Source organism: Leuciscus leuciscus (assembly GCF_965113295.1).
Source record: "Leuciscus leuciscus genome assembly, chromosome: 5".
Taxonomy (NCBI): domain Eukaryota; kingdom Metazoa; phylum Chordata; class Actinopteri; order Cypriniformes; family Leuciscidae; genus Leuciscus; species Leuciscus leuciscus.
In genome coordinates, this window is record NC_138729.1 from 46,612,408 (window position 1) to 46,632,973 (window position 20,566).

General features: G+C 38.6%; 1 protein-coding gene across 3 annotated transcripts in view; it reads left to right on the forward strand.

The window, feature by feature from the left end:
* rtn4r (reticulon 4 receptor) overlaps positions 1–19,890 on the forward strand; it is an 88,624-nt gene extending 68,734 nt beyond the window's left edge. Inside the window, exons 1-2 of one of the 3 annotated variants that reach the window (XM_082170846.1) lie at positions 15,550–15,758; positions 17,778–19,890. In XM_082170846.1, coding sequence (XP_082026972.1) covers positions 15,737–15,758; positions 17,778–19,195 — 1,440 coding nt within the window. In that variant the 5' untranslated portion in view covers positions 15,550–15,736 and the 3' untranslated portion in view covers positions 19,196–19,890. Of the gene's footprint in view, positions 1–15,549; positions 15,759–17,777 lie in introns of those variants that run through there. The other 2 variants (XM_082170844.1, XM_082170845.1) reach the window with 2 other exon arrangements.
* Positions 19,891–20,566: the final 676 nt, after the last annotated feature.

A 20,566-nucleotide genomic window follows, 5' to 3' on the forward strand; every position in this document is an offset into this window, starting at 1 on the left:
ACACACACACACACACACACACACACACACACACACACACACACACACACACACACACACACACACACACACACACACACACATTGTGTTTTCATGTTTTCTATAGATATGAATTGTATACTGTACAAACTGTATATTCTATCCCCTAACCCTAAACGTACCCATCAAAAAAAAAACTTTCCGCATTTTTACATTTTCAAAAAAATCATTTAGTCTGATTTATAAGCTGCTTTCCTCATGGGGACCAAAACATGTCCCAACAAGGACTAGGATTTCAGATATTGCCATCTTTGTGGGGACATTTTGTTCTCATAACGTAGGGTTTACCAGGACCACTTGCTCGCACGCACACAGACAGACAGACAGACAGACAGACAGACAAGAAATAATTGAGATATTAAATAGATCTTGTTCATGATTTCTCATGTGAAAAGAGATCATTCCTAGATCATCTAACGCATTTGCACATATAAATGGTTTTCGACTACTTTTCGATACCACTGCATTTTCTCTCGCTCTATCATTTTCTATCAGTGCTAACCACCACTATCAGCTAGTAGGTGTCAATCTGGATTCCCAGTTTTTGTCTTTTTTTTTTCTTTTTTTTTAGCTGCTCTTGTGAAATACAGGCTGAGCTGTGACACTTGACATATGCCAGCAGGAAGTGTCATTCTGAGCAAAGTCATGCAAAAGTCATGCACCCCACCTCCTCCTACAGAGACCAGAGAAACTGGGTCTCCGCTGGCAGAATATGGATTATCTAGTCGCATGAGTTACATAATGTATGCACCAAGCTAAAAACTGACAGAATGATAAAATGCCAGCATGCCTTTAAGAAAAGCCTTTGTTGTTTGTGTATTTTAGTGTGTCTGTGATGCAGGCTATTTTTAAAATCCCAAAGAAATGTAGGACTGCTTTAGTCACACGTTTACATGGCGTGGTTGATTTCCAGCATGTAGAACAAGGGACAAATCCATTGTTTTATCCCAAGGACAGAAAATAAACTGTCAGGGTTTAAAGCAGCATAACTAGACGCACACTCACTCACTCACACACACACAATTACAGTGCCAAAACACAGGAGTGTGTTCTGAAGAGACCCTTGTATCTCCAGAACAGATGATTTTCACTGAAACGTACAAAAGAAAGCTTGTGTTGCACATCTATACGGTGTTGTGTCTGTGAAGAATCTGAGCCATATCATCTGACCTACTGCTGACCACAGAGCGAGACAGCGAGACGCTGCCGTTCAAACACTTAATCACAGAAGCTCAATATTGACAGTTGTCAGCTCCACGGTGCCATTCAGCTATTTTTATCCAGAGTTCATCGAAATTTGAGAGGTCGTCGTTGAGTCTTGTGTTAGTCTGACTGCTACAGGTGGATACAAATCTTATCACTGCAGTTATTAACGGTCCAGTACAGCTGGAAAAGAAGGTTAAAAAGGTAATGATGTGAAATATAATTTATATATGTGTGAGCAAGCAGAGTAGCTTTGCTGCATCCAATGAAAGAGCATGGAAAGTTTTAACAGGGACTAATAAGTGGGATTTGAACCTCCAAAAGCTGCAAAATTTTGTAATAGTTCAGAAATAATCCTGATATTGGTGCCATGTTAAAGTAAACATTTGCAACCCATTTTATATTCACAATGTGATAGAAGTATATACGGAAGCTTATCTCCACAAAGTGGAATAAAAACACAAAAAAGGTAATCGCGACTTTTTAAAAACTCAAAGTTCTGAGAGAAAAAGTCAGAATAACTCGCAATTGCAAGATATATAAAAAATATATATATATATATATATATATATATATATATATATATATATATATATATATATATATATATATATATATATATATATATATATATATATATATATAATTTTTTTTTTTTTTTTTTTTTTTTTTTTCTGTGGTGGATATAAGCTTCCATAGAAATTGGATATTCAACAAGGAATAAAAAGTGTATGGTGGACCATGTTTTTATCATCAGGAATTGATTGGAGTGTAGAAAATGGTGATTGGAGGGGAGGGATTAACATTGTTGCTCATTTCATTTCTAAATGGTTTAGTCTATCACAACAGAAGGCATTTACATAATGAGTCTTGGAAGGTACAACAGCCATATTTCATTTCAAGAAGAAAAATTCTCATGCAAAACTTGATTTGACTGTGTTTGGTTGAATTAAAGATATAAAAATGTTTTAAAAAGGGCCTTTAAAATAGGTTTGACTGGTCTCTAGGTGGAAGCTACACCACAGGGCCTGTTACTATATGAACTATGGGTTACGAAATTGCATAATAAATGTACTAACAAGGAATACTCAGCGATTACATCAACGTGAGAGATGAGTAAAGGAATTATTGCTGACTACAGAGTAAAATGTACATGGATATTTATAAAAATGAGACTAGCAAGCAAGCGATTCATTCAAATTTTCTCTGTCCTGCCCTCCAGTTGCAGCTAGAGCCACTTTCAGCCGTTTATTTGGATAAAAGTGTTATTTGTGTACTCAAGATAATGGCCAGCTGATGACCCTCTTTAGATGACAGCCCGTCCTCAGTTATCTGTAATCAAGATTAAATGCGCAGAGAAAACACTGCTTTCTAGCACTGTTGCACTGTTGCACTGAAGGATTTTTCCATTGTAATTAAAGGTGTGGAAATACAGTTCCAGCAACAAACATGTTCGTGTTTATATATTGGGTGAGAAAAGCCTGAATGAATGACAGCGCTTTGTGCGCCAAGCCAATTTTCAATTTGCTTCCAACGTGCAGCTATTTAAGCTCGCAGATGTTTCTACTCTAGACTGCATTTCGAATCACTTTGCCTCCCAAAACTGAATTAGAATGTTTATCCGCCAGTCCAGGATCTCATTAAGTTAGGCACCTAAAAGATGCCACTGTCAGTCTCGGTGAAGTTGGGGGATTTCCAGCTCACGTCTCGACTCACAGAAAATAAATTGTTTACATTGTGATGAAAGCAGCGCGTTTGGCGCGTCGCTGAATTTATTTATTTTTTCATTGGAACGGAGGCGTAGAGGAGCCTTTTTTATTTTGACAGATCTGTCCACAGGGTTAGCTATCTGAAACTAAATGTGTCTTTGTAGTAAGTAAATATCCTGGATCCGAGGTACATGAAAAGTATGGTGTGGTTTATGTACTGATGATGTAGCGTGACATTTGAGATACTGAATCCTAAAATCATCTGTAGCATGGAAACATATGAGCGTGTCCAGACAGAAACTACTTGTTTAGTATTTTCAGTGCTGATTTGAGGAGAACATTTTGGACTTTTGCATAATGGCTTTAAACATGTTGAACAGAGCTGAGAGTATTACATTCGTATCTATATCTGAAAGCATATTCAAATGTATTAATAGTTTAAAGCTGCAGTCCGTAACTTTTGGTGCTCTAGCTGTTATTAAACAGAACTGCATACAAATCTACATATGTTAGCATGCTTGTGTTGTTATTGTTAAGTGTTGTTATTAACACTTAACTAAAACTATATATATATATATATATATATATATATACTGTGTGTATATACTGTGTGTATACACATACATACAGTGTGTTTCAGTTAATTGAAATAAGGCTGAAATAAAAAAATTAAAAATTAAAATAAAAAAAATTTGAAATTATACCTAACTAACTGAAGTAAAAATAAGTTGAAGTACTAAAACAAAAAAAACAAAAAAAAAAAAATATAGAGAAAAGCTAAACTGAAATATATATAAAAAAATACACAAATGCATAACAGGTGACTAAAACGTAAACTAAAATTAAAATGAAAACTTAAAATAAAAACAAAAGCTAATTAATAATAAAGTATTAATAATAAAATAAACAAAAATTCTAAATAACACTGCTCTAGTGTTCTATACAGATTAACAAAATATTCAAAATGTATTGTCTTTTTCTTAGAGGAAAAAAATTGACCAAATTTCTATGGCTCATCTTATCCAAATGCTTAGAATGATTAAGTATCACCATCAAATCATGGTTCGAAGCTGTGATGTAGACAAAAAAAAATAAAACATAAAAAAAATGAAACAAGACATGTTAAGGGGTCTTTAAGCGGCAGGGAATTTGTAATACTTTGTGAATGATGAGTGTTCTGAGCTACTAGTCTCTGAGTACTAAAACTAGTATGACTATGCTGACTTAAGAAGAAGCTTTGGGAATAGTTATGAATATAATATGATTATACTTGTGTTTGTGTTTATTTTGGCTCATAATCCAGGTGGAGCATGTGGGTTTGTGAGAAATGGGCTGGGAAATCATAATTGTTAGCAAGAGAAGTGGATTGCATGGGTGGGAGGAGGGAAATTCAGAGTTAAGCAATGGGAATTGTTTTGAGAGAATTGGAACGTGTTATTAGAAGTACTCAAATTATTCATATTTTTTTTAATACGTAGGCTACTAATCAGATTGGGTCAAGTGGTTTGGACCTGAAACCATACCTCCCAAAGTCTTAGTTTATTAACCACTCACATTAAAGTTTATTAATTATTACGGTGTCTTTATTGAAAATCCATAAATTTAAACGCAACAGTCTCAGCCCTGAAACACAATGTACAATCTTACATGAACAGATGCTTTTAGCCTCTAAGCTCAATTTCATGTTTGTTGGTTCCTAAACGTGTTAGAATGCTGTAGAAATGTATACTTTTATTCAGCAAGGATGCATTAAATTGAGCAAAAGTGCCAGTGAAGACATTCAAAATATTTCAAAAGATTTATATTTAAAAAATAATGTACTTTTTATCTTTCTATTCATCAAAGAATCCTGAATTTTTTTTCTCTCTTTCAGGTATTAAAAATACATAACTACTGTGAGGGTAGAGCATTGAACAAAATATTGTTGAGTAAGATAGATCTGTTAAACATTCATACACTCTTAAAAATAACAGTGATATAGAACAGGGGTTTTCAACTGGTTCTGTGCCAGGGACCACCATTCTGACTAACAAGTAATCGGCGGCCCACTATTGTGTGTGTAGTGTCAAGTCAAGTCAAGTCAAGTATATTTGTATAGCGCTTTTCACAATACAGATTGTATCAAAGCAGCTTCACAGTATTAAATTAAAATAATAGCCTACAACAAGGTTTGTTTCTAGTAGAATTTATTGATTGATAAAATTTAATTAAATATCCCCAAAATATCCCCAACATATAGTGTGTGGATTCCTTTGTCAGATAGCACAGTCAGACGTCGAATTGAGGAAATGGCTTTTTTTTTTTTTTTTTTTTAAATGAGTTTGTCATGTCATTTTGCTGTGTACTGAACCTATTCACGGGCTCCATCAACATTTCATGCCAAATCGCTATATTTCCTTGTTTAAAATGTACTGCAAGATGCAGTTTCTTTCCCAATCGCGATAAGCGCCAAACCTATTTTTAGCCTAAACGCGATACATCCTCTCGACTAATCAGAATTCTCTCTTTCTCTCTCGCTCTCTCACCCTCAAATCACTCCCGCATATCGCGCCAGATGCTCAATTTGCCTCATTCGCGCGACCGCGCCGCGCTAAACGCCTCATTCGCGCTGCAGGACCTCCAGATGCGCGTAAACGCGTCTTTACATTGACTTGACATGCAAATCACTTGCGCCAGACGCTCTATTCGCGTTTGGTGTGAACGCTACTCACTCACTCACTCACTCACACAAGGTCATGTTGTGATTTGTTTTATGTAAAGCGGACAATGGTTCTACTTTGTATGGGTTCGACACTTTACTGAATGCCAATGTATTTATTAGGCTACTGACTGACTTGCCTTTTTTTTAAGACAAACTTTTTTTTTATGGAAAAAAAGTGATGTTAATAATGAAATTATGTAGGCTGGAATGCATGTCACGGACCACATGCAATGCCGCCGCGGACCACAAGGGGGCCGCGGACCACCGGTTGAAAACCCCTGCCATAGAATAACCACTTTTGCTTCTCCAAAGAACCTTTCAGTGGACAGTTACTAAAATAACCTTTGTTCTTTCTTAGTGAACATTTTAAAAATAAAAATAAAAACTTTTTTTCCTCTCTCAAGAACCTTTTGTGGAATGGAAAGGTTCCATGGATGTTTAAGGTTCTTCATGGACCCATTTATGCCAATACTATAATTTTTAAAGGAGCTATATAGAATTCAGAAACCCTTATTATTGGTGACACCGGTGGCCGTTAAGTGAACTTGTAACAAGCTGTTCACACGTTGGCAATAAAAAAAATATTAATTTATAAAATCTTACATATAGCCCCTTTAAGTGTCTATAGATGCTCCCTAAACAACACTTCTTGGTAACACTAGCTCACCCTTGAGGTTTATTGTCATCACAGTAATGCAAAAATAAAGTGAAGTGTGTCATTTCTGCCCCCTAAAGGCACAAAATAAAATAAAAATCTGTAAAAATAGCTGTATATGAAATATAGAAATTTGAGAATTCAACCTAAAATGGCTTACTTTTAGTAAGTACTTTAGTAAGACTCGCTCTCCCAGTTTAAAACTAGATTAAAGTCGCATCTCTTCAGCCAGGCATTCATATAATCCTACAGTTCAAACTACAATCCGGCCTCTAGCTCATAAATGCCAGAGGAGAACTGGCCCCCGACTGAGCCTGGGTTCTCCCAAGGTTTTTTTTTTCTCCATTAGGTCACCTGATGGAGTTTTAGGACACCATTAGGTCACTTGATGGAGTTTTTCGGTTCCTTGCCACTGTTGCCTTTGGCTTGCTCAGTTGGGGATATTTTGGGGATATTTAATTTAATTTTATCAATCAATAAATTCCTCTTGAAACAAACTTTGTTGTATTATTTTAATTTAATACTGTGAAGCTGCTTTGATACAATCTGTATTGTGAAAAGCGCTATACAAATAAACTTGACTTGACTTGACTTGACTTACTTACAGTTCTCTATCCACATTAAGCTGCTTTTAGAAGAAGTATTTTTACTTGTGTATTATGGGAATGTGTTGGCCTAGGATTTATTTGCATTTGTGAACTTGCATTAAGTATGTTTCTGGCCTCAGTAGTAAACCAAAGTGTCTGCGTGCGTTCCTTTATTTATTTTTCCCGCAACCTGCTCGATTCTCTGTTATTCATGAACCATCTGGCAAACTTTGAGCATGTGGTACAGAAGGCAGACACAAATAAGTCCTGATCTGCTTCGCTTTGCTCCAGCATCAATAAAATCATCTGCATTCCACAGCTTATACTCAATGTTACTGCAGAAACCTCAGGCATCTGTTCTCCTTGAGCATCCATCTTTACCTTTCTGTCCCAACAACACCTTTCATCTGTGTCACCTTTCCTGTTGCCTCTTTACTCTCAGCCAATTTCTATTCTAAATGTCCCTCTCTTCTGCCCTTTACCTTTTCCTGGTGTTTTAGTCCTTTATGTCCACAGGACGTGTGGTAAATATACTGTATGTTTACATGTTAAAGGGGTCAGGGACGTAGAGTGTCCACTGTCCACTGTCCTGGTGTAATAAGATATGGCTAGAGAAAGAAAACACTTTTAACTGCTTGTAGTTACAACAGCTTGTACAATTTACACATTTTTAAATACTTTTTAAAGCAAAGATGCATTAAATTGGTTAAAAGTGACAGTAAAGACTTTTACATTGTTGTATTACAAATAAATGCTATTATTTTGAACTTTGTATTCTTCAAAGAATCCTGAAAAAAACGTATAATGGTTTCACTGTTTTCAACACTGATAATAGTAAGAAATGTTTCTTGAGGAGCAAATCATCATATTAGAATGATTTCTGAAGGATCATGTGACTGCAGACTGGCATAATGATGCTGAAAATCCAGCTTTGATTCACAGGGATAAATTACAATTTAAATATATTAAAATAAAATAAAAAACATTTCACTATATTTTTCATCAAATAAATGCAGCCTTGTTGAGCGTAAGTGTCACGTTCTAGTCCGATAATGATGAAGATGGGCACAAAGGATGAAATGGTAGCGTATTTATTAAGGATGCACCGATATAAAAAAATTGGCAGATAACCGATCATTCTTTATATTTGAAAGCCAATAACCAATATATTGGCCGATAAATCTAAATCCCAAATTTTTTGATAATTTTTAAGAGCCTGATTGCAAAAACAAATGTCTCACCATTAAAAGCCATGTCTCAAGCACACATGTTCTCATTATAATTGTAGCCTAGTAGACGAGTGCTGCACATGTTGCACTGTATTTTCCTTTTTTGAAGTGATTCCAGTCATATTTCAAGCAATCCAAAACCATCATGGAGAACAGTGCGCATCTGAAGTTCTATTCTGAAGGAAATAATCCATTATTTATCGGCTTTAATATAACGGCCAAATTTTCTTATCAGGCTGATCACGATAACATTCAATTTTATACATAAACTTTTGAAAAAGGGATTTGAATACGAGACCGTTATCGTCTCTGTGTAAACTACAAAAACTTCAATTTGTGAAAACAATGACGTCATGCACATGCATATACCGTGTTCAGTCTATTCATGGATTTCATCAGGTCCCTTTCCACAGGTGTATTAATCAAGCACAATGCAGTCTCCATTCATAATCTAGGTGCTTGATTTTATACACCTGTGGAAAGGGACCTGATGAAACCCATGAATAGGTGTGTAGTTTTAGTTTTAGTTAGTACATCTAGTTATACTAAATGAAAATAAGGTATGTTGCCTTGGCAACTAGCTGAAAAAAAAAGTTTGTTTTCTTTAATTAATAAATTAAAATTGCATCTAAACTTGAGAACCAGTTTATCAAGTTTAGATGCGATTTTTATTTATTTATTAAAGAAAATAAACTTATTTTAGTTCAGCTAGTTGCAGAGAAAGCAGTCACATGAACACGCTTGTTTTTTTTTTTAAACCGCTTGCTAAAATTATTATTCTTAGCCTCTGTGGCTTTCTTTCACCATACTAATGAATACTATGACCCATGCTGTAGTCGCTCACAAAAAGAACAGAAAAGAGTCAAAACAAAGTCAAATAAGAAAAGGGGAAAGCAGACAAAAGAGGTGAAATAATATTACAGATTTTACCGCAGGGAGAAAAAAGAAAGTAGCAATTAGGAAAGGCATTGAGAGGAGCTGAGAGAAAAGTGTGAGGAACAGCCTGTCATCAGTGACAACACCTACATGCACACTGTTCTGGCTTTAACCTCCACCTCCACATCCACACTGTTCCTCACTGGCTTTAACCTCTACCTCCACATCCACACTGTTCCTCACTGGCTTTAACCTCTACCTCCACACATCCACACTGTTCCACATCCACACTGTTCCTCACTGGCTTTAACCTCTACCTCCACACATCCACACTGTTCCACATCCACACTGTTCCTCACTGGCTTTAACCTCTACCTCCACACATCCACACTGTTCCTCACTGGCTTTAACCTCTACCTCCACACATCCACACTGTTCCTCACTGGCTTTAACCTCTACCTCCACATCCACACTGTTCCTCACTGGCTTTAACCTCTACCTCCACATCCACACTGTTCCTCACTGGCTTTAACCTCTACCTCCACATCCACACTGTTCCTCACTGGCTTTAACCTCTACCTCCACATCCACACTGTTCCTCACTGGCTTTAACCTCTACCTCCACATCCACACTGTTCCTCACTGGCTTTAACCTCTACCTCCACATCCACACTGTTCCTCACTGGCTTTAACCTCTACCTCCACATCCACACTGTTCCTCACTGGCTTTAACCTCTACCTCCACACATCCACACTGTTCCACATCCACACTGTCCCTCACTGGCTTTAACCTCTACCTCCACACATCCACACTGTTCCACATCCACACTGTTCCTCACTGGCTTTAACCTCTACCTCCACACATCCACACTGTTCCTCACTGGCTTTAACCTCTACCTCCACACATCCACACTGTTCCTCACTGGCTTTAACCTCTACCTCCACATCCACACTGTTCCTCACTGGCTTTAACCTCCACATCCACACTGTTCCTCACTGGCTTTAACCTCCACATCCACACTGTTCCTCACTGGCTTTAACCTCCACACATCCACACTGTTCCTCACTGGCTTTAACCTCTACCTCCACACATCCACACTGTTCCACATCCACACTGTTCCTCACAGGCTTTAACCTCTACCTCCACACATCCACACTGTTCCTCACTGGCTTTAACCTCTACCTCCACACATCCACACTGTTCCTCACTGGCTTTAACCTCTACCTCCACATATCCACACTGTTCCACATCCACACTGTCCCTCACAGGCTTTAACCTCTACCTCCACATCCACACTGTTCCTCACTGGCTTTAACCTCCACATCCACACTGTTCCTCACTGGCTTTAACCTCTACCTCCACACATCCACACTGTTCCTCACTGGCTTTAACCTCTACCTCCACACATCCACACTGTTCCTCACTGGCTTTAACCTCTACCTCCACACATCCACACTGTTCCTCACTGGCTTTAACCTCTACCTCCACACAGCCACACTGTTCCTCACTGGCTTTAACCTCTACCTCCACACATCCACACTGTTCCACATCCACACTGTTCCTCACTGGCTTTAACCTCTACCTCCACACATCCACACTGTTCCTCACTGGCTTTAACCTCCACATCCACACTGTTCCTCTCTGGCTTTAACCTATACCACCACACGTGCCAACACCATTGCTGCTTATGATCAGATGTACAGGAACTAGAGCCTGATACATTTAAATATGTGAGCGTCCATGTGTACAGGTCAATAATGCCTGCTGGGTGATCAGAAACTACAGTATGTCCATACAGTCACAGTCAGGAGAAAGCTGATGTTTCATCCATTGGTTTCTACAGCATGAGTTGCTGGTGTGCTGGTCCTTTATATTTTAACCTTTTTATCTAGGTTAATCTCAAAGATATTCTTGATCAATACATACTAGACTTTTTTTCTGAGTCATATTATTTTATCTTTTACATTTTTTTTTAATCTTATTGCTATTTTTAAGGAGTAAAATCAAAAATCCATGTGTTAACGCCAGTCTCTGAAATTAGTAATTTAATTTCAGTGTGGTGTCTAGTTGAATACATCAACAGTTAACAAAAATAGATGAAGTCTCGATCACTATTTTTTCTCTCTACATCTAAACTTGGCACTGGATTTTAATTGGTGCTTTAATTCTGTGGTTAATTGGCCTTCAGAAAGCTCACAACGAAGCGGAACCAGTGGGTGCTAAAGAGGCTTGAAATGTGGTGAATTTATTTCTATATTCTGCCACATGATTAAGATGTTGGCACTGTCACTCATTTGTTTATTCAGTGGTAATGAGTGTAATTAATGTCAACTCCGGAAATGAGTAATCCTCTATATTCATGTAATGCAGAAAATGGCGCTGATGGGGAATGAACTGGCGGGCAACTCAGATGCCCTCTAAAATCACATGAAGTATGAAGCCACTAGATTATGATTTCATTCATTTTTTTATTCTTTACTCATGGGCAAATGTGCAAAATATTGAACAATTCTCACATAATATTCAAATCAATTCTGAACATAATGTCAGTTTGTTCGCCTGTGCAAAACTAATCAATACATTGTCAGTGCAATCGTCGTTATTTTGCACTGCAAATCTTAAGTCATATTTTGGTCTTGATTTGAATTAAAAATATCTAAACATCCATAAAGATGCAAAATTGCATAAAATATTAAGACTTGTTTTCAGAGAATGTCTTAAATTTTGGAGCGTGGTATCATGGTGATGGAAAAAATATGAGGTAGAAGGAAAAATGACATCTCGCAAATGTTTCGCATTCCCCCGAAAAACCTTACGTTCGCTTGCAAAACCTTCGTGTTGTTTGCGAGTGTATGCGATGTTTCTCGGGGGAGCACAAACGTGTTGCAAGGGAATGCAAAGGTTTTTCAAGTGATCGCATAGTTTCTCAGCAAAATAAACAGAAAAATATTGACGCATACATTTTCCACCCATCCCATATTTTTTTCCTTCACTATGTCCCTTTAAGGGCTCCGTACAAAATTTAGTGAGGTTTAAGCTTAAATCAAATCAAAACAATTTGTTTATGTGGTCAAATAAAATATTTTTCAATGCTATTACAATTTTTTTATTATCTTACAACAGTATTTACTTAAAAAGCAAATTTATCTAGTTTTAATTATGGGTTTAAAGTCTCCCTGTGGTGAAAATAAAGTTTTTAATGTTGTTTAAATGTCTATGTGGTGTTTTTAATATGCTTTAAGACAAACCATTTGCAAATTCATAAGTCAACACCATTGCTGAGTATTTTCTCCTTAAAACTGCAGTGAACCAAAGAGTCTCAAAAACGCAGTTTGAAATCACTGGTGTTTCTGACATCTCAAACGACCTTGTAACCAATCACATCCACGTGTGATCGTCAACGAGTGGATCTCTGAGCTGGCGTGAGTGAATGGAGACGGGGCTCATTTGCATATTCATAGAACCGCGTTTACTAAATTAGGCAAGGGTGTAGAGTTACATTCAAGCTATTTTAAGGCATGAAGAAGAAAAAAAATTCAAGGAAAAAACATTTAAATATGTCGTTTTGGTGACCAAAGATGAGTTTTAAGTGATACAATTATTGACTACATGGGGGACTTTAATGGAAACCAAGACAAAAAGTTTGTTAGATATGTGTCTGTGGGATGTTTCCACCCATTTTCAGTGTCTGCAAGGTGAACATTTTGATCACTTTTAAGTCACACAATTTGAGGCATCATTCATGTCTGCAGTGCAAATAATGCAGGATGAGCTACAGTATGTTCCAATGTCTACAATTGAGAGTTTGTTCAAATCCATCCACAGCATGTCCAAAACACCCCTGTTGGTCTCAAAACAAGGGCTGCCATTACTTTCCATATCCACTTGTACGGTTGAGATAAAATGTTGTAAATCTCATTACATGCTTTCCATATGCTGGAGACATACTGTATGCAAATGTGCTAAGTCAGAGATTGCCACTCGTCCCTGCTGCCCCTCTCTCTCTCTCTCTCTCTCTCTCTCTCTCTCTCTCTCTCTCTTTGCACAATTATCTCAAGTCCATGTTCAGTATTCTGTTTCCTTTTGTTTTCCATACAAATAATTAAATTAGACAGTAGAGAAGTATCCTTGATTTCGCCTCCTTGTTTATCAATGGTTTATTCGCTCTCCTGTGGCGTCTTTTATATCAGGATGAGAGCTTTTCACACAAGTGGAGAGACAAGCAGCAATCAGTGCATTTTATGCAAAGCTGAAAACACCATTCGGCTTGTCAGTTTTGCAAGAGGGTGGTCCTCAGCACGTCGAACGGCGCGCTGCTAATAAGCTCGTCATCTGAAAATGCAGCTTGGCTTCTTTGTGAAATGAGTAAGCGGTCGACTGGAGTGCTGTTATTATGAGGGATTCTCTTGAGTTTAGAAAAATACCAGAGGTAATGCAAAACTAATAGGTCGGTAAACAGTTATATAGATTGTGGTCTGCAATGCAATAACCTTTTATGAAACAGGCTTGTTCTTTCTATGGCACGACAGGATACGGGCTTCCCCTTGAGTGAAAAGGAGAAAAACAGAAATATAAAAAAAGGCAAAGCGGGGCTCCTTACTGGGATTAGAGAAAGGAGAGGCATGACCGGCATACTGATGGAGACGAGGTAGAAAAATATTGAGTGCTAGTATGTAGTCCATGTCTGACAAATGGCCTTTACAGTGAAGGGCGCCCAGCAATAAAGGACATGGGTATGTGACTGTCCAGAGGACGAGACAATGCACCAAAATAATTGGGAGGATGGCGTATGACATTTTGAGTAGCTTTACTCAGCACTAAACAGATGAAAGACACAGAGGAAGCGCAAGGTTAGCACGGTCGGCTATGGGTAAAAAAAAAAAAAAAAAAAAAAGGAGCTTTGAAAACGGATCTCCGACGTGCATTGTGTGGGTGGGGATAGTCCACTAATGACTTGAAGATAAAACAGAAGGTCTGGTAGATTCATGAAGCCTAACGTTTCAAAGAGCGGCAATGGAATATTTTTATCGGCAGCGAGGGTGAAAGAGAAGTGCTGTGAAGCAGAAAGACGGAGAGGAAGGCTGACAGCTCACTGGTGGAAGATGACAGGAGAGGGAGAGGGAGCGGGAGAGGGAGGATATTTGAGGGAAAGTGTAACACAGGGATGCTGTCAAGCCTCAAGCAAGCTCCATTTAACAAGCTGCAAGATTGAGGGACGGAGGAGAATTCAGGGAGCCGGGCGAGAGGATCTACAGGCTCCTCTGCCTTCTGCATGTGCACGTGAAAATATCTCACATGGGTTTGATTATGTAAACATGGTTGAAGGAGGAGTTGGTGAACGGTCACATGATATTGAGGCATTGTGATAGATGTTAATGCTAGATTGTGATTGTGATTGTGATAGATCTATCTATCTATCTATCCATCCATCCATCTATCCATCCATTTAATAATAATTATAATTTGTTGCATTTATATAGCACTTTTCTGGGTACTCAAAGCGCTTTACATGAAAGGGGGAATCTCCTCAACCACCACCAATGTGCAAGATCCACCTGGATGATGCAACGCCAGCCATATTGCGCCAGAACGCCCACCACACACCCGCTTACTGGTGGAGAGGAGACAGTGATGAAGCCAATCAGTATATGGGGATGATTAGGAGGCCATGATGGACAGAGGTCAAGGGGCAAATTTGGCCAGGATGTCGGGGTTAAACCCCTACTCTTTTTTCGAAGGACATCCTGGGATTTTTAATGACCACAGAGAGTCAGGACCTCGGTTTAACGTCTCATCTGAAGGACGGTGCTCTTTAACAGTATAGTGTCCCCGTCACTATATTGGGGCGTTAGGACCCACACAGACCACAGGGTGAGCACCCCCTACTGGCCTCACTAACACCTTTTCCAGCAGCAACCTGGTTTTCTCAGGTGGTCTCCCATCCAGGTACTGACCAAGCTCAACCCTGCTTAGCTTCAGTGAGCAACCAGTCTTGGGCTACAGGGTGATATGGCTGCTGGCCATTTATCCATCTATCCATCCATCTATCTGTCTGTTGATATATCTATTCAGATAGACAGATATCCATCACCTACTGTAGATAGATAGAGGCTTGTAGAGATGTTGTGGATTGTTCACATGTGAAGCATTAATTGTCCAGAGATGAATGTTTCCCTGCATTCATCTCACAGTGGTGTATGATAGAGATCTCATAGACAGACACTTCTTTTCATCTGCTCTTCTAAATAATGGTTGAATTGAAGAATGGCTGAATAAAAACAACATTTCTTATCTGTGTGCCTCCCGTAGATAAACCCACCCTCAGATGCATCTGTGCCACATCCACACACAGAGACCATGGGCTTCAGATCAGAGATGAGAGAGGCCATCTTATCTGTAACAGTCCAGAATCACTTCAAGCATGTTCACACTCGCTACACTCCCATGAGACACAGATCCAACATCCTAAGTCCTTCCCCCTGGCCCCATCTCCCCCAACCACGTATCGAACACCCACAGCACATTTATCTTCCCTGGACAGACTAAATGTCAACCCTTACACCATGCTGGAATGTGATTAGCTAGTGCTAATAGCAATGATGGAGCTAATTTTGTTCAAGCCTCCCTCCTATGTTTCATTTATCGGTTCTCTCATTTGGCCGGCTTTTCTCGCTTGCGTTGGCTGATGGATGGGAATGGATCCCGCGGCACAAATTTTTGCCGGTAGCATTCACACATGCAGGCGCAAGTACAGACAGGTCCTGCTCTCACAGGCAGGCAGCCATTTTAGAGCTGTTTAATCTATAGAAGAGCTGTGTCTGAAATAAATGCATGCTGTTTTTACTCAACTCATTTGAAATGGCTTGAGTTATATTTAAATATTTACTTTTTGAAGGTTAAGTAATTTCTTGGAGAGACTTTTCTTTCATTACAATGTATGTGATGTGTGAATGTGAACAGATATTTTTAATATTTGCTTTGTATTAAGTTACTTTTTAAGTTTTTCTACCAATTATAATGTTAGATGTACATTAGAAATGTACCATTATGACCTTTCATATTTTAATTTAGATTTATTTTTAAATACATTTTTACATTTTCTTTCCATAAGAGATATAATTCCAAAGCAAGTTAAAAAGGTTCACTACCTTTCAAAAGTTTGGGGGCTGTAAGGTTTTTAAATGTTTTTGAAAAAAGTCTCTTTTGTTCACCAAGGCTGTCTTTATTTGATGATAAATACAGTAAAAACAGTAATATTGTGAAATATTTTTTTTTTTTAAATGTTTTGTTAAATGTAATTTATTCCTGTGATCAAAGCTGAATTTTCAGCATCATTACTCCAGTCTTTAGTGTCACATGATCCTTCAGAAATCATTTAAGTATGCTGATTTGCTGCTTAAGAAACATTTCTTATTATTATCATCAATAATTTTGTGGAATCTTTGTTTTTCTTTTTTCTTCTATTCTAATTTTACGAATAGAAAGTCCAATAGAACATCATTAATTTGAAATAGAAATCTTTTGTAACATTATAAATGTCTTCACTGTCACTTTTGATCAATTTACTGCCTTTTTGTTGAATAAAAGTTTTAGTGACTCCAAACTTTTGAACGACAGTGTAAATTTTTATTTTATTTATTAAACCTTTATTTAACCAGGAAGAGACTCATTGAGATTAAAAATCTCTTTTACAAGAGTGTCCTGGCCAAGACAGGCAGCAGTACTATACCACACATACAGTACATACAAAATATACAAAAACACTAGAAACATAAAACAACTAACACAGCAAATCTTTCAAAGTCAACTACAATCCTAAAAACACGCTAGGTAAAACATCTGCAGCCAGATGTGTCTGCCTCCATGTCAATCAACAACCTCTTAAAAGCGACCAATGAGACGAGCTCAGTAAGTTTCATGGATTTCTGTAAATTGTTCCAAGCAGAGGGAGCCGCAAACTTAAAAGCCTTTTTTCCTAGCTCAGTTCTGACCTTTGGGACAGATAGCAGGAAAAGATCCTGGGAACGAAGATTATAGGACCCGGTACTATTTATACTGATATAGGTCAGAAGGTAGGGTGGGAGGAGACCTAAAATAGCCTTGTAGATGAAGATAAGCCAGTGTTGAAGTCTACGTGTTGATAGAGAGGGCCATCCAACACGTTCATACAATTCACAATGGTGAGTGAGGGCCTTCATACCAGTGATGAACCTCAGAGATCCATGGTATACAGTGTCCAGTGCATGTAAACTTTGAGATGACGCATGCATATATAAAACATCACCATAGTCAAGTACAGACATAAACGTGGCAGCGACCAGCCTCTTTCTAGATTTGAACGAAAGGCAGGATTTGATTCTAAAGTAAAATCCTAATTTAAGTTTTAATCTTTTTGCTAGCTGCTGAATATGAAGGCTAAAAGAAAGAGATTCATCAATTAAAATACCAAGATATCTATACTTAGAAACACATTCAATTTTCATACCCTGGGAAGTAAGGATTGATGGGAGATTTGACTTAGATTTTGAATTTGAAAAAAGCATGACTTTAGTTTTATCTGCGTTTAAAACAAGTTTTAAATCATAAAGATTCTGTTGAAGCGTATTAAAAGCAAGTTGTAACTGGGAGCGATGTAAATGATGCATGATCACAGTTTAACATTCTTATTTCAAGCTTGTGTAAAATTGTTCAAACATGAAATGATGTCACCTGCCAAATGAAGTAGCTGCTGTCTTGACCTCAAACTGACCAGTTGCCTATCTGTCTCTTCTCAACAGGTGGTCGCCTCCTCTGCCTGGTGTTATGGCTTAACATGGTGCCAGTGATGAATGGCTGCCCGGCGAAGTGTGTGTGCTACAGCGAGCCGAGGCCAACCGTGGCCTGTCAGCAGCAGGGTCTGTTCTCCATTCCCACTGAGATCCCCGTCCGTAGCCAGCGAATATTCCTCCAGAGCAACAAACTGACAGTGGTCCGATCAACCAGCTTTAGTTCTGTGCATAACCTCACGGTCTTGTGGATGTACTCGAATAATATCAGCCATATTGAGGCGGGGGCCTTTTACGGGCTGGAGAGACTGGAAGAATTAGACATCGGCGACAACAGCAACCTTCGCATCATAAGTCCCACCGCATTCCGCGGTCTGACCAAGCTGCACACCCTTCACCTGCACAGATGCGGGCTGTCCGAGCTCCCGGTGGGAGTTTTCCGAGGACTCTTCTCGCTCCAGTATCTGTACCTGCAGGATAATAACCTTCTGGCCCTGCACGAGGACACTTTCCTGGACCTGGCGAACCTCACCTACCTATTCTTACATAACAACAAGATCAAGGTGGTGACCGATCACATGCTGCGTGGTCTCACCAACCTTGACCGCTTGCTCCTGCACCAGAACCGCATTATACACGTGCAGCAGCGGGCTTTCAACGATCTGGGCAAGCTGACAACCTTGTTTCTCTTTTTCAACAACCTCACCATGTTGACAGGGGAGGCCATGAACCCTCTGGTGTCCCTCCAGTACCTAAGGCTCAATGGGAACCAATGGATTTGTGACTGTCGAGCCAGGCCGTTGTGGGACTGGTTCAAACGCTTCAAAGGGTCTAGCTCCGAGTTGGAGTGCCACCTTCCCACCTCTCTGACTGGGAAGGACCTGAAACGACTGAAAAGTGACGATTTGGAGGGGTGCGTGGACTCTCCAGCACAGGTTCAAACCAGTATCTTCAACACCAAGGCACGCTCTGGAAAGTTCCTCTCCCTTGAAGATCCTCTTGTCGAAAGCATTCCCAGGTGCTGTCTTTCGGATAATGACAAATCCTCCATTATCTCCAGCAAGTCCCACCCAGATCCTTCATCCTACAACAGCCGGCAGATCACCAACAATCCCCTGAAAGAAAAGGAGAACATCTCCAAGACCAAGTTTCGGGAGGTTGATCAAACGAAAAACGACACTCGTAATAAGCAGAGTCTCAATGATGGTCCTTTGGGAACCATGTCCAACCACCTTGACCAGACCTTGGACAAAATTGACCCAGAGCTGCTGGACAATCTGGAACCTTCTACAGCGCCATCTAGGAAGAAAAAAAAGTGCTCCAAAAAGCCCAAATCAGACCAGTATTGCCTAAAGGGTCATGGGTCTACCATTCAAGTATTGGCTGTTCTCTTTCTCCCCTTGTTCTGGTTGTCTCTGGTTTTGTCCTAGTTCATACTCTCATCCATCAGTTTGCTCTTGACAATGACACAAAATACCTGCAGTAGCCTGAGTGGACAGACAAAAGACGTTGAAAAGGGGGTTACGACGTTGCTCCGCATGGTTGAGAATAAAGTTGCAATGCTAATGACGCATTAAAAGAAATGGATGCCTTTACAGAATACATGAAATCTAATGTATATAAAACTGGGTGCCCAAATGTTTGTTCTATGTACTTTTAATGTGCTGTGTTTAAGCAACACTGCGAAGAGCTCCCTATTCCCACATCACCTCCAAAAAAGCTGACCAGAAAGTGACTATTGTAGATGAACCACTTAAAAAAAGAAGAAAAATCCTTAAACCATGACTAAACCAGATCGCCGAAAGCACCCAGGAATGTTGCTGATATGAAACCGAAGGGAAATGACATTTATTTATTTTTGTTCCCAATATTTTTTTTTTCTTTCTTTTAAAAGTGATACATTTGTTTGATGCTGTTTTTTATGTTTCTAAGTATTTCAGTAAAGACACATGTTTAATTCTCCCCAAATATGTGCTATGTTCTGTTTGCGTCATGACACACTGCAGGTGGCATCTTGGGAAGGAATGCTGTCTATTTGTTCACTGACATTGCGATGGAATTATAGATATGCATTTTATTTTGCTGGTGTACGAGCATAAATATATGACAAATAAAATATCTCATTTTTTACAGATTGACTTCTCAAGTGACTGAAGAACAACAGCATGCATATAGTTATATTGAATATTAAAAGATCCATTAGTGATCAAGAAGGTTTTTAATTCAATTCAATTCAATACAAATACTAAATTAAACCCAGGGGAACTGAATGTCTATTTCGTGTATATTCCATTAGGATTGAAACCTCAAAGGCGCATATTGCTGCTCATTAATGAACTTTAACACAATGACTAATGATTCATCCATGTGTGAAGCTCAGAAATTCACAACATGAAGAGTGCCAAAACAACCAGGCATCTTTCATTACCAAATTAATGGATGCGACACTGACTGAATTTGAGAAGATTCCTCATAGTACACATTTCTTCGACTTGGCATTCACTATTAAGGACTTTCAATAATATTATGACAGAAGCATAATATTAAGCAGAATATTAAGAAGCATTTGCTTGTGGTGTGATGAAATAGTGATTAAATTTGTATGGTAAATTGCACGTCAGTAGCAGTAAAAAAAATCACATCCTTTGGCTACGTCTGGCATCAAGTTGAAAAAATTTTATTGCAATGATTTACAGCACTGCACTAGACATTTTTTTTTAAAGACTAACCACCACAGAATTGCATGTAATTATAAATAATAATAATAATAAAAAAAATTATGCATTTCATTAAGATATTAT